General features: G+C 40.2%; 2 protein-coding genes and 1 long non-coding RNA gene across 3 annotated transcripts in view; 2 read left to right on the top strand and 1 right to left on the bottom strand.

The window, feature by feature from the left end:
* Positions 1-8,418, top strand: part of ppp1r36 (protein phosphatase 1 regulatory subunit 36) — a 28,669-nt gene extending 20,251 nt beyond the window's left edge. Inside the window, 7 exon segments of the mRNA XM_080863836.1 lie at positions 136-261; positions 2,138-2,180; positions 2,794-3,011; positions 4,961-5,161; positions 6,801-6,868; positions 6,871-6,975; positions 6,978-8,418. Of these exon segments, the coding sequence (XP_080719962.1) occupies positions 136-261; positions 2,138-2,180; positions 2,794-3,011; positions 4,961-5,161; positions 6,801-6,868; positions 6,871-6,975; positions 6,978-7,015 (799 nt within the window). The 3' untranslated portion in view covers positions 7,016-8,418.
* On the bottom strand, positions 113-9,772 carry LOC308385093. The gene is made up of 3 exons (XR_013969458.1): positions 9,678-9,772; positions 9,139-9,172; positions 113-229 (listed from the first exon to the last, which is right to left on the bottom strand). It is a non-coding gene; the product is annotated as an uncharacterized lncRNA (long non-coding RNA).
* Positions 9,773-9,911: 139 nt separating this feature from the next.
* Positions 9,912-13,843, top strand: part of sdc2 (syndecan 2) — a 45,082-nt gene continuing 41,150 nt past the window's right edge. The window contains exon 1 of the mRNA XM_080863841.1: positions 9,912-10,302. Within this exon, the coding sequence (XP_080719967.1) occupies positions 10,243-10,302 (60 nt within the window). The 5' untranslated portion in view covers positions 9,912-10,242. The remainder of the gene's footprint in view (positions 10,303-13,843) is intronic.

The raw sequence follows: 13,843 nt of genomic DNA, 5'->3' as shown, positions 1-13,843 counted from the left end.
ACAAGCTGGTAAATTCTACCTTTGTTTGAATCCTGTTGTATTTTACTTACATGCATCTGTGTTTAATTCCATTTCGTGTCTCTTACCGCTCTCTTTTTTTCCTCTTCGGCTCCTTAATGCCATTAATGGTGATAGCCTGTCAGAGCACCAGATGATGGTGGAGGCTTGGGCTAAAAAGGAGATGGCTCAAAAGAAGTTGGCTGTCTGCTACTTCCGCCTGATGATGGATCTGAAAAGAGAACATCATTGCCCATATCACAAGTGAGCAAACTCACTGAACAGCTGGTAGGCAGAGAATGTCCCCTTTTCTCTGTAATATTTTCACTCCGATGTTGTATACTTGTTATGTATACAGATGTATTACTTATGATACTTGAACAAAAATACTTACTGAGTAGCAATAGTGAGACTTTCTTAAAGAGGTCTAAGGAAGCCACTGAATATTATTTAGCTGAGATTATATTTACATCACTAAGTGCAGCATTTAAAAATGTTTTTATTTTTTGCTTTCCATTTTTCTTGTCGTTTGTTATCAGCAGTGTGGCTGATCAAGATTCCTGAAGCCTCAGTAATGAAAAAGAAATTGTAGCCTCTTTTAATTCTAAGGGCTTAGATGTCAGATTATATACGTTATTATGTAAATTCAATCTCAGGTTTATAACAACATGTGTCATTATTTATTTTACATAAACTAAACCCAAAATGCAGAAGCAATGTGTAAAAAATGAAGTACAACATTAGTGCTTCCAAAGGAATTAAGAGGGTAAGTAGCAGTCAAGTGCTGCTAATCGCTTGATTACTTGATCATCAGCAAGTGTGACCACCTTGTTAAAAGCCCACATTTTGGCAGTTTGCTAATCTGTAGTAACACAATGCCAGTGATGAAAGACATCAGTCATGATCTTAGAGGAAAAGAGTTAAGCCATTTCCAAACCATTTAATGTACATCATTCTACAATGAGAAAGATTATTCACAAGGAGATAACATCCAAGACAGCTGCCAATCTTTTCATTTTTGGATGTTTCAGAAAATTCACCTCAAGCGCAGACTGTGCAATTCTCAGAGGAACTGTCAGAAACCCAAGAGCTACATATTAGACCAGGGGTGGTCAACTCCAGGGCTCGAGGGCTGTTGTCCTGCAGGTTTTAGATGTTACCCTGGGTCAACACAGGTCAATCACATGATTAGTTCGTTACCAAGCCTCAGGAGAACTTCAGGACATGTTGAGGAAGTCATTTAGCCATTTGAATTTTCCATTGTACATATATTGTGCTTGGAAGACACAGGAGTAAAGAGTCTTTAACCCTCGTGCTACCCTAGGGAAAAACGGGACCATTTATGGTACTTTTGGATTTTCGATTTTAAATATATCAGTCATTTTAAAGACCAGTTGCATGATACTTGCCCAGGATGTGAATTTTAGGATTATTTTTAAAATTCAATGATCCCCTCTATGGTGTGGTGTATAGTAAAGGAGATTCACATATTTACCCCCTCCCTTTGCCCTTGTACCATTTTGGGTCCCATTGACTCCCATTATAATCACATATTTTCGATATACTGTAATCCTGACATGTGATACAATACAGAAAAAGTGAGACACTTTATAAAACATAAATAAAATCAGAATGTAATGAATCTCGTCAATTTTTATTTACATTTTACACACCGTCTCGCTTTTTGGAATTGGGTTTGGGAGGAAGGAGTTGAAAAATATGAACTCTGGTTTTACTTTGCTCAGAGAGCCCATATCCACATGCTTTCTTCCTTTAATTGGATTCAGGTAATAGGTATATTTTAAAGAACGCTAACACCTTGATGCTAGATTTTTTTTATGTATTCTTTCTGAAGATTTTAAAGGTTTCTTTGGATTTCTTTTCCAGTTTTTATGCTTACATTTTATCACAGATTGGCATGGTGTTGAATACTGTTCTTTGTGGTCATGTCTTTAAAAGGGTTTAATCAGCAAAATGGTACCTGCTGTTTAAGTACAGCAAATAATAGTTTTTTAAATGTGGCCAGACAGCTCACAAATCCTAAACCAAAAAGTTAGGCTCTATGCTGAAATCATTATGTCATTCATAGTCAGTCAATACCAGTGTGTTGTTAATACAAATATCCTGTGTTTATTTCTAGGAGGCAGATATCGTCAAATAGAAGAGAGTGGCTTCTTCATGCGGTAAGGTGCAATCATGACAATGTGCTGCACATGTTTCTCACATTCAAAGCTTACGGATCACCCAGATTGATATATTTTTAATGAGTGTTAGGAACTGTTCCCTATGTCAGTTGTCTAACTTGTTGAAATCTGATGAATTTGGCTGGATGTTCTTGAAAGATTCAAAACTGTATTGTCACACCTGTAGACAAAAATGGGTCCTTCAGCTGGTCAGGGTCGAGGCCAGTTCACCATCTGTGATTGCAGGCAGCGGGGAGCAGAGCAGAACCACACTGAGTGGTGTTTTAGCTGGTGTCCTTAATGAATTAGTTACTGGTAGGGGATGTTGATTCAACACAGGTGCTTTGCTTTGACAGGTCCTCACTGGTATTTAGCCAGGTGGCTTGACAAGGAGAGCAATGCCACGCTAACAGCAGCAGCCTATTGACTGCTCAGTGTGTGACCTTTTGAACAGAAATAGCTATTGTGACCTTTTCAAAAACACAGATGACTAAGGTGCCACCTGGGGCTTTGCTCTGCGAGTAGGGATACTAAATGTTTGTTCTGTGAATACATGGACAAAATGTACGAATGTCCGCTTGATAAAGAACTGATTCGGTCTCCCTTTTTCTAGTGCTTGTACAGCTTCTTCTGCTACGTGGCCTGGGTGACGTTTGGCAGGAGGGACCTGAAGGACATCCAAGAGGAGGTTGGACGTCTTTTGTACTCTGACTCGTTCAACATGGCAGTGAAGAATATGACTGACGGCGACTCGGGAACTACCAGTAATGGTTCAGTGGAGACAGGAGCAGCTCACTCCAAGATGAGACATAATAGTCCACTAAAACAAAGGTATATAAATGTGAAGTAAAGGTTGTTTTGAGGTGTTACTACAGACTCCTCTGCATATTTTTATTTAACAGGTATTTAAAATGCCTTTGAGTAGACAAAAGTGTGGTAAAGTTATGCTCCTGATCACAGTCCTACTACTGTGACGTTACCATTCCATATTTATTGTTTTCACCCACATGCCAGTCATAAAAGGTTATAAAGCAGCACATGCAATGGCCTTGGTGTATAATTACAGCATTGCTGAGGTTTTCCCATTGATGCCGGCATTTTTACAAGCAATTCTTTAAATATTTACAAATGGTGAAAAGCAATCATGACTAGAGGGTAAGGTGGAAAGAAATTGTAGGTAAAAGGAGATCGTTATTCTGCTTTAGCTTGTTCCTAAATTCACTCTTTTAAAGTTTATTCCAGTGGATGCTTAGAAACAGACCAAACATCCAGGTTACCATTTCTGTTCATCTACATTGCAGAAAAGAAATTGGTGTATTCACTCAGACCACCTGAGTGAACAGGGATGAATTAGAAATGGAAGGATGTCAAAAATTCCCAGACACACTCCTAAACCTTGTGGAAAGCATTCCCAGAGATTTGAAGCTGTTATAGCTGCAAAGGGTCGACCTCATATTAAACCCTATGAGTTAAGAATGAGACGTCACTCAAGTTCATGTGTGTGAAGCAGATGAGAGAATACTTTTGGCAATATAGTGCATCCCATGAAATCAGTTTCCAGATTTGCTATTTGGAAATTAGCGCCTAAACACTTATTGATTTTTAGTTTAACCATTAGTATGTGTAACCAGTCTTAACCTGGATCACCACATTACACTGCAAACAAGCTAATAGCTCGGACAATAAATTTGAGTTTGATGGATGCCATGTATGACGTCTAACTGAAAAATGATTGATGTAGACAGATTCACGGCTTTGTCCAATAGGAGGGGACCATCTGACAGCCTGCTTTGTGTAGCTCAGTTCTGTTGGACATGAAATGGGTAGTTTTGTAAGCTGTCAGAGGGCTGGAGCTCTTTCCTGCTGTCAGGTTGAAAGCAAACAATCAAAAGCCAGGCTTGAAGCTTGCTCTCCTCCTGAGGGTGGATGTACACAATTTGAAATGCCTTCATCACCCACAGAAAATGCTCTAAAACATCTGTTAGGCCAGCGGTCTCCAACCTTTTTTGCACCACGGACCGGTTTATGCCCGACAATATTTTCACGGACCGGCCTTTAAGGTGTTGCGGATAAATACAACAAAATAAAACTAGTACCGGTACCAAAAAAAGAAAATTTATTCATAACACACGTGAAAAGACCCAGGAAAACCGAGTAAACGATAAAAACGATAACAAAATAACGCTGAAAACCGATAAAAACCCTGAAAACCATACATTTCACACCTGAGCCTCAACTCTCGCGGCCCGGTACCAAACGACTCACGGACCGGTACCGGTCGGAGGCCCGGGGGTTGGAGACCGCTGTGTTAGGCTATGTATTTGTTGTATTTTTTTTTTTTCTTTAGTATCAGCATCTGGATCTGGAAAGTCTTACTACCATAACAGCTTTTCTGATTAACCACGTCAGGATATGTATTTAAGTTTCCACCATAAAGATCATAGGTATGACAAATTAGTACGAAATGTGTCTTTTTCCATAATTTACACAGCTGTTGTGTAAATTATGTTGCTTGGATGAGCTTTCATATAGACAAATATTCATTATGGCTTTAGTGTTGTAAAATATGTAAACAGCTCCAGAGTTTGCCTTTCTGCTGTAAGCTGTGTAAAATGTATTTGAGAGAAATGTGTCCACACTGCTGTATGACACACACAATCCTTCTCCTTAAATATACCCTTTTTACACTTGCATATTTCCCTTGGGGGTTTAAATATAGAATGTTTATTTATTCATTTATTTAAAATGCTCACCTGTTCTGTGATTTGGCTTTTTATCAGCACATCCCAAAGGCACCCACTCCTCAGCAGCATAGTAAATCAGCGATCCCCTCTGATGGTGTCTCTGCTGCCCTCGCCCAAAGAACAGTCACCCCATCTGTTCCTGGGCAGCCGAGCCAGGAATCAGATCCCTCTGAAGGCCGAGTACTGTGACACCAAAGCCCTCATGGAGCAGCTCGACCAGCAGCTGGCCTCTGTCAGGTGATGTAGAACTTCATGTCCTTTGTGTTTTACTATGATGAGGGGCAAAATGGGTTGGTTTGACTACAGGCGTATCACAAACAATGGTCAAGGCTGTGTGACAGAACATGAATGAGGCTTATGGCAAGCTTGTTAAAAGTCACCCAGAAGACAAAGAGACGAGTGCTTCTGTCAGTGTTTCTTAAGTTTAACCTCTGTTTTGATCCAGCTTATCTGATACCTACTTCTCCTCCTTACCTATTAGCAGGAGCTTACCTACTGCAAAAAAAAACTGCCTTTGGTTGTATAAATAGTAGGGAGATGATGACTGTGTTCTGCATTTTGAGTCTGATCTGGTTAAATTAAGTGTACTTAGTTAAAAATTAAGTACACTCCATGACTCAGTAACTTTTAACAGTAACAAAAAGCAATAACTTATAATTTAAATTTTACCATTCTTTCACATCACTGTTGAGGAATTCTGGCCCATTCTTCTTCTTTCTTGTTTATGCACTGCTCTCTAATGGCCCTGGCACAGCAGGTTCAGGTCTTGACTTTTAATAGGCCATTGCAACGCCTTCATTATTGTCTTTTTCAGCTGTCTTGTTGTAGATTATTGCTTGAGATTATTGTCCTGTTGCATGACCCAGTTTCAGTCAGACAGCTGTCGGCCTCACATTTGACTCCAGAATACTTTGGCATACAGAGGGGTTCACGGTTGACTCAATGACTGGATGGTGTCCAGGTCCTGGCCACCCTCCAGGATGGGTGCAAAACAAGTCCAGATCAACAACCCTCCACCACTGTGCTTGACAGTTGGTGTGAAGTGCTTGTGCTGATATGCTTTCATCAAATGTGGTGCAACTGACTATGGCCACACATCTCCACTTTGGTCTTGTCTGTCCAAAGGATATTGTTCCAGAACTCCAATGGTTTGAGCAGGACAACCTAAGCTTTGCTGCTGTTCCTTTTAGAGAAAATTGTTGTTTTTTTCCTAGCAACCTTTCCAAACAAGCAAACAATTGCACAGTTATGATCTTTAACATTTAACATGCCAACAGAGGTATGTAGAGTCTGAGATGTAGCTCTTGTTTCTCTGAGCATTACAGTCTGACCTTGGCGTAAAGTTGCTGGGATGTAGTGAGTAATCTTTCTCACTGTATAATGATGGACTCAGATTGTTTGGACAATGAGCTTAGAAAAAAAGTGGTTTATCTAAGATTATTGCTGATGCCTTCCTCCTAAGGATTGTCTTAAACTAACAAAACGTCTGCTTTTACAGAGGGTCGCACTTGATCAGTTAATCAAGTCTATTAGATTAGCACCACCTGGCTGCTTCTGACCCTCGTAATTCTAATGTAAGCAGTGAGGATGTTCTTAGTTTTTCATAGGGCTGCTTACAGTCCTGTGAAGACTTTCTTTTTTCGACTGTAACTGACTGACTGAAATGCAGGATGAAAATATTTTTTATGTAAAAAGGAAACCTGTAATCTTTAGGGCCATCTAATTACGTTTTGTATTTGATCTAAAATGTGGAATAATTCATAGATTTTAATTATACAAATGATGTTCCTTTTTTGTTATAAGTTATAGATAATATTTCCTCCAAGATATCACTATTGTTTTTATTTTTTTTTAAATCTTTCTTTCATTTAATCAGGTTTGGGATTCTTGGGAAGCCCTTGGATCGATTCAGCCACAGTACGCTGATACCCTATGGACAACAGAAACATTTCATGAGGATAAGGACAAGGAAGTAGACAGTGATGGTAATAACAGTGCAGATCATTCTGGAATCTGTGCTCAAGGTACCGAGTTGTCCTTCGTAGGACACAAGTGGCGGCCTTTTCAGACATGGAAGCGCCATCCACATAAAGATTAAAAACTGCACACTGTAAACGTTGCATATTGAATGACTTGCATGTGAATGTGTGTACTCTCAGTGGCCTAACATCTATTTGCACATCACACAGGTAAAGAAAAGGCAAAGAATGAGGTAGAAGCTGAGATTTCAGTCTTTCATGTGTGGCTCATTTTCAAAAATCATATTCCTGGACTGTTATCATACATGCTATTTGTTGGGATATGCCTCTGAATATAAATCTGTTTAGTGCTTCCAGCTGGTGGTGCTGTTGAATAAAATATAATGAAATCCATAACACTTTTGAAGGTCTCCTTTCTATAGAATATGAAATATATTCAGTTCACATAGAAAAATAAAGCAAGTCGACCTCAGCGTGTTCATAATTCAAACTGGGCGATATGTAAAATTATGCATGCTCCACACCAAGATTTTTTAATTTATTTTAGGTCTTTGAAGGCTTTCCTTCAGTTGACTTTGTCATTTATGGGTCCTTGTGCTGTTGGAAACAAGACTCACAATCATGTGAACTAGTGCCACACACACACACTCACACACCACCCTAGCCAGGCTTGGAAGCAGAAGGGGCTTTGCCTTTGCCCTAATTGGCTGTGTAATCTGGGACACCAGGAGTAGACTTAAGCCCTGTGAGGATAGGAAAGAGAGCCTGGGAAGCATTAGGACGGGGGATGGGTCGCAGGATATAGTTTTAATTTCAAAAATTTTGAAGTGTATTTGATTTCTGCCCAAGTGCCTTTGACACAATTCAGTTTTCTTGCTTGTTTTTATTCAGGTCACAGAGGATGAATGATCTGAAGACAGGCACAGGGAAAACTGTAAAGGTCACATGCTACTCTTGTTCTTCTTTGGCTACCGTCTTTCCCCCCTGATGATTAATATCACTTTCCCTCTCTGTCTCCTCCCTTGTTCCTTTTGCCTTCCTCCTCCTCTAGATCGGTGTGGCTAATAACAGGCAAACTGACAGATACTTGACAGGGTGAAACCTGTCTTGTCTGTTAATGCTTCTTGCTCACTGGCCTGGATTAATAATCAGAGGTGTTAAACTGGCTCGGGAGTACTGACAACAACTTAAGTTAAACTAAAAAGGCTGTTCATCAAAATGTAATCTGAGGAATATTTTTACTTACTTTGTGTGTAAAATTTGCTGTTTAATGACAGTCAAACTATTTGGAGATAAAACAAGTAAAGGTTTTTCATTAACATTTCTGATATAAAGAATTAAATCCCAGTATGCTTCATGATGCTTTTCTCTTTAGAAAAGCATAATAAAGCCTAATTTAGTTCATGTAAACCATCACATGACCATTCCTAGAATTTAATTGTGCCCCTGAAACCTAAAGCCAATTTTCCAAAACACAAGGAAAAAAAGAATAATTAATCTACTGACTGTACACTCTCAACTCAGCACAGGGTAGTGAAATTAATTTTAATTCCATGCAAACAGCTGGAAATAGTTTGGTTTTAAATGACACTTCCTTCCACAAAATATTCTGGTGAATTATTTATGTTAGTGAGCAATTTGGAGGAAATGGTGCTTATATTACTGCAAAAGTACAAAACCATCTTCTTTCTACCTTGATTTTCCTTCAGCAACTTCTCCCAACCCCTCAAAAAAAGAAGGGGTGATTGCTTGCAACTTTCTTTCATGCACCAACAAGCAGAGTGCCACTTGTGTCAGGTGGAAAGTGGAACAGCGTGTTGAAGCTCTCCATCTCAAAGGCTTCTTTTTGATATGCTCCAGCTCTGATTTTTACCACCCTTTGTACAAAAGTGTCTGCCACTGATTGAAATGTAATTAAAACATACCACATTTGTCTAATAGCCTTTCAATAACGCTCAGGGAATCTTTCAAAGAAAGGTTTCCTTGGAATTTAGTTTTGTGCCCGTGCTTTGTGCCTCAAATGGCATTTTATTTCAGTATTTTATTTTGTTTTAATAAGATTAGATGAGGGAGGAAAAAGCACTTAGTCTTGTGAATCTGAAGATGTCAGGATGTGTGTGTGTTGCCTCAGAGGCATGAGCTGATGATTTGCAAACATGAAGAATTCACTAGAAAAAACACAACCAGTGATGGTGCAATACTCTACCAAGAACTACCTAACACTTAAAGACTTACCAGAACCAGGAACCACTCGACATACTTAATAAATCTGCGAACAAAGAAGAAAAAAGGTGCAATGAAGGTGAAAGCAAACGTAGTTTTTCTGAATCAGAAGTTAAATGTTCAGCCTTGGTTTTCATCACAAACTGCAGAACTGCAGATTTAAGCCTCTAGAGAAAGTTGTCAACTTATACCAACAGGGGGAGACTTTGCCCATAGCATTATTTCCACCCATATTGTGAGCGTGTTTCTAACGGGGTGCTTTGCGCTTTATTCACATAAAGCCTGTTTACTGATACAAAAATACAGCTGCAGAAGCTAATCAAACGCGTTGGTAGAAATGCTGCACGACAAACTCGAGGCTTGATTGTAAATTGGCGCAGTTGCTGAATTAAACTGTGTAATCCTCATTACGGTGCAATTAAGGATTGTTACGCAGACAAGGAGATAAATGGCTCATTTAGCCGAGCCTTTTTATCCTCGTGCAGAATTGTTATCCGACCTCCCGGGTTGAAATAATAGACAATAGTAAACTAATTAAAATAAAGACTTACTGTACACCAATAAAACTACACGAGCGATTTGTTGTGAGTGTCGTTACTGCCTTGTTTTTGGTCGCTCGCTCGCAAGTTCTCTCTGCGTCTCGCGGTGACTCGGTCGAAAGGAGCGCACGCACTCACCGGAGCGCCGGTAGCGACGTGCTCGCGCTTCTACACTTTGCCCCTTTCTTATTTTGAGCGAGCGCTCGCGCGGAGGGAGAGAGAGAGCGAGCGAGGTGTCTCGTGCAGATTCCATTGACACACACCGGAGCGCGGAGGACCTCGCTGTTAAACCGTGCGCATTTGTACGGTTACATACATTTAGTCAGATTTTACACAGCAGAAAAAAGAGAGAAAGAAAAAAAAGAAGTGCCCGGGGTGAGGGGAGGAGGAATAATCAAAACGCAACACGTATCCGGTGGGATCCCACTCCTGAGAGAGAGAGAGAGAGAGAGAGAGAGAGAGAGAGAGAAGCGGCAGGAGTTGGGTGCAAGGAAAACGAGAGGGAGAAAGAAGAAGAGTGGGGAAACATTTGACATTTCGTTTGCCACAACGCGTTTTTAACTCTCACAGAGGAATTATGAGGAACGTTTGGATAATTTTCACCCTCGGGCTGGTTGTTTTCCTCGCCGGGGAAACGGTAAGTTTTTTGGGGGGGGTTTGGAAAGCAAACTTAAACTACTGAGCATTGAGTTGGGCTGTGAAGGGGGGCGAGGAAGGCGACTTGGGTCCACGTAGAGACAACTCGCTGCTGTTTGTAGCTGTTAGAGGAATCCCGTCAAAGCATTATTTTTTTTTCCAAGCAAAAAAAAAAAAAAGTCTTTAATTTCACGGCAAATAACGAGAAGGGTTCTCTAGAATGATAAATCGTTGTCAGCTAATCTATCCAGCTACAATAAAGGTACTGCTGCCCCTGTGCTCAAGTATTCACTTCTTTTAGATTTAAACCTGCCTTCGTTCTTATTTACCCAGAGGTGCTCGGCTTTAGTCTTCCATACTTTAAATGCCGTTATACGAGCAAAGTTAGGCTGGAACGAGGGGTCACTAAACTGGCTACGAGGTGCTCTGTGCAGCTGTATTGCAGTGATTTCACGAGAATCTCTTAATCCCCATGGAGACAACTGTGCAGATTCATGCCCACATTAGTAGTAGTGCAAATGTCATCATGACTGGAGAATTCTGTTACCCCCCCTCTCCCTTCATTTTGATGACAAGAATCATCTTAATGATGCTTAAAAAAATCTCTGAAGTTTCCCTTATCTCTTCCCAGTTTCAGGCTAGAGTAAGTCTCCTAACTGAGTGGGCATCGCCCTGTAAATTGGCTGGGTTGTTGGAATGACAGATTTTGGCACTTTTATGTGCAGCCTCTGTCATTATTGTCCCCTCCTGTTGTTTCTCTGTGGGTTGTGACTTGTCGCCTGGCACAGTGCCTCCTCCACTGTTAGAACCACTTGTCTAATTAGCTGATTCAGTCACTGTTGTTTTAATGACTCATTGTTTTACATGATGTCACCTCCAGAGTACTTTTTTTTTCACATTTTTTATTTTATTTTAATGTTTTCTGTGTCTGCAAGAAACCGTATGAGTCTTCACTGTACTTTGACTATAGGATGCTAAGTTTTGTAAAGGTCCTCAAAATTTCAGTACAAGAGACAATTATACTCAGAGGTTTCTATTATAGACCTATAATGAAATTTTTGCTACATTTTAGATTCATATGAATAAAATATAATATCTGGCAAAACTTTTAAATCTTCATCAACTATTCATACACGCAGGCACACGCAGACTTTAACCTGATCATTACTGGCCTCCCTTTATCAGTGTCCCCTAAAGGCCTTGATGGAAATTGACACGTGACATTGATTCTCAGTATTGGCACCGATGTTGACAAGTGGTTGATAACCTGCTTCAGGCACATCTGTCTGTGTGTTAATTACCCCACTACATCACAGAGGTATGTTGTAACACTTAGAGGCTTTTGAAATTTTAATGATAAAACTAACTGCTCCTGGCTTCAGAGAAGGAATTATATCACCACAGAGCAAGAGACAGGACTCTTTGTTACCCTGCAGTTCTAGGCGCCACTAGTGCCTCTTTTACTTATCGTGTTTTGGTTTGCTTTCCTGCTCACCAGCTTGCTTGCTGAGTAATTCTTTTACAGCAATCTCACATGTGAGGTCCTTGCACATGCTAATGAAAAGACGGGTTTTGCCAAACCGTGCTTGCGTGCGGTCGTCATATCTCTCAAAGATGATGTACTTAGTGTGGAGCTGCAGCGGTCTGATTGTTTCCCCTCTCATTTTTCAAGGTCTGGAATCTTTGAGTTGTCATGTCGATCGGTTGGTCAATACGCTCTCATCCGAACAAATTGGTCAGACAATCCCTGGGGTTACTTTGATAAGGAGAAAAGCTCTACATCAATAGCCTTCCAGGATTAACCCATTATCTTTAGAGCAGGCTACCTGTGGAAACAGGGTGTTTGTACCTTTTAACATGACCTAAACATTTACTTCAAGTCAATCAAAGTGTAAGCGGCATGATCGTAACAGAGCTGATTAGTGGCGAGTTTGCATGTTAACTTGTTTGCTTTCAGGTGTTCTGTGTTACATGCTTGAGTAACCTTTGAGTGTGAGCATGCCAGAATTGGCGTATTTCAATAAGTTTGGTCTAAAAATAGTCTCGTAACAGCGGGCACATCCTGCAACAGCTTCAGGGCACTACCATATGCCAGTAGAAGGTGGATGTAAACCCTCTGTCTCTCTTTTAGATTTAGCTCATCTAGAGTTAACATGCAATTGTTTTTTCGTTTAGGTTTTTTGGTTCCCTTACAACTAGAGAAAGCTCAATTTCAGTCAGCCAGGATTGTCTTTATCAGCTGACGACCACTACAACCTTACCCTTTGTCACGCCTCTGCTTCCAAGTACTTCTGTGAACAAGGAGGATGAGTTTGAGTGAAGCTAGGCTATATATCCTCAGCCCACCCTGCTGTGTTTTGGTGCACACCACTCACCAGATGTTGTGGTGTGTAATTTGTGTCATGTTTTGGTGGGAAGCGGGGGTGTTGTTCACCTCCCTTTACATCTGTGATTTATGGGTGGTGGGGTGGGGGGGCTTCTGAGTACTGTCTCGTTCTCAGAAGGAATGACTTCAGAGGAAGGCTGGATATTGTGTGAGCCTCTCTTCCAAGGACAGTAGAGGAAAAACTAGAGTGTGATGGGAAAGAAAATTGAAGGATTAAGGAGACAGAGCTACAGTGAATGGTCCGGTTCAAATTCACAGTATTTTGTAGCCATTGAATGGAAGATTTGACAGTTTTTATTTTTTTTCCTGGACATTTGTTGTAGACTTGCCCCATTCATGAAGATGATCTGGGGTGAAAGCTGTATCGTCTCAAAAGGGCAAGTGAGGCTGGATCCTATCCTCAAACAGACAAAAAGACACACCAAGCCTGAGCCTTAAGAATATTTCAAGGTTGAGAAGGGCAATGCAACAAATACAAAACTAAAGATGAAGCCTTTGATGGCTTTTTCAGGGAGGGGAGAAGGTGCTGACTCTCTACTGAAAAGGATATGTCATCTAGGTCCCGCAGCTGTATTCAAGATTCATTAAATGACTAAAATGACTGTTTTGTATCTGCTGCTTTGGTGGTAATTAAAGCAAAAACACAAATGTTAACTGACCTTCCTCTCAACTTAAGTTTTTTTTTCCAGACAACCTCAAACTACCAGAAAGATACAAATACACTCACACACATTATTCTTTCCTCGACCAAGAGCAAATAACTGACACTGTTATTACCTTGTGATTAGATTGATATGAAGCTTATGTTAATCTTGAAAACGCATTTCTTTCATATTTCATTCTCTTCGCTCTTAATGTTTTCTTTTTTTTTTCGTTCTATCCAATGCAACTGAACTGAATGTGTTGCTTTTCTTTTCTTTTTCTTTTTTTTTGCACAGCACAAGGCTTTCAGGGCCTGAATGAGGTGTGTACACTCGAAATTTCTCTCCATTCACCATTGTTAACAGCAACAAGCTTTTTTTTTTTTAAGCACTTCATTTCCAGTAGTCTTCATGATGAATAAGTAAAATGCCTGTCTGCAATGCATGGGCAAAATATTTCTCTTATTCAATCGCTACTCAATCCAGAAGAGAATACTATTAAAGGAGAGGACCAG

This window comes from Rhamphochromis sp. 'chilingali' (genome assembly GCF_963969265.1).
Source record: "Rhamphochromis sp. 'chilingali' genome assembly, chromosome: 17".
Classification (NCBI taxonomy): domain Eukaryota; kingdom Metazoa; phylum Chordata; class Actinopteri; order Cichliformes; family Cichlidae; genus Rhamphochromis; species Rhamphochromis sp. 'chilingali'.
The sequence above is the reverse complement of the archived record's forward strand: the minus strand, read 5'-3'. Positions and strand labels throughout refer to the sequence as shown.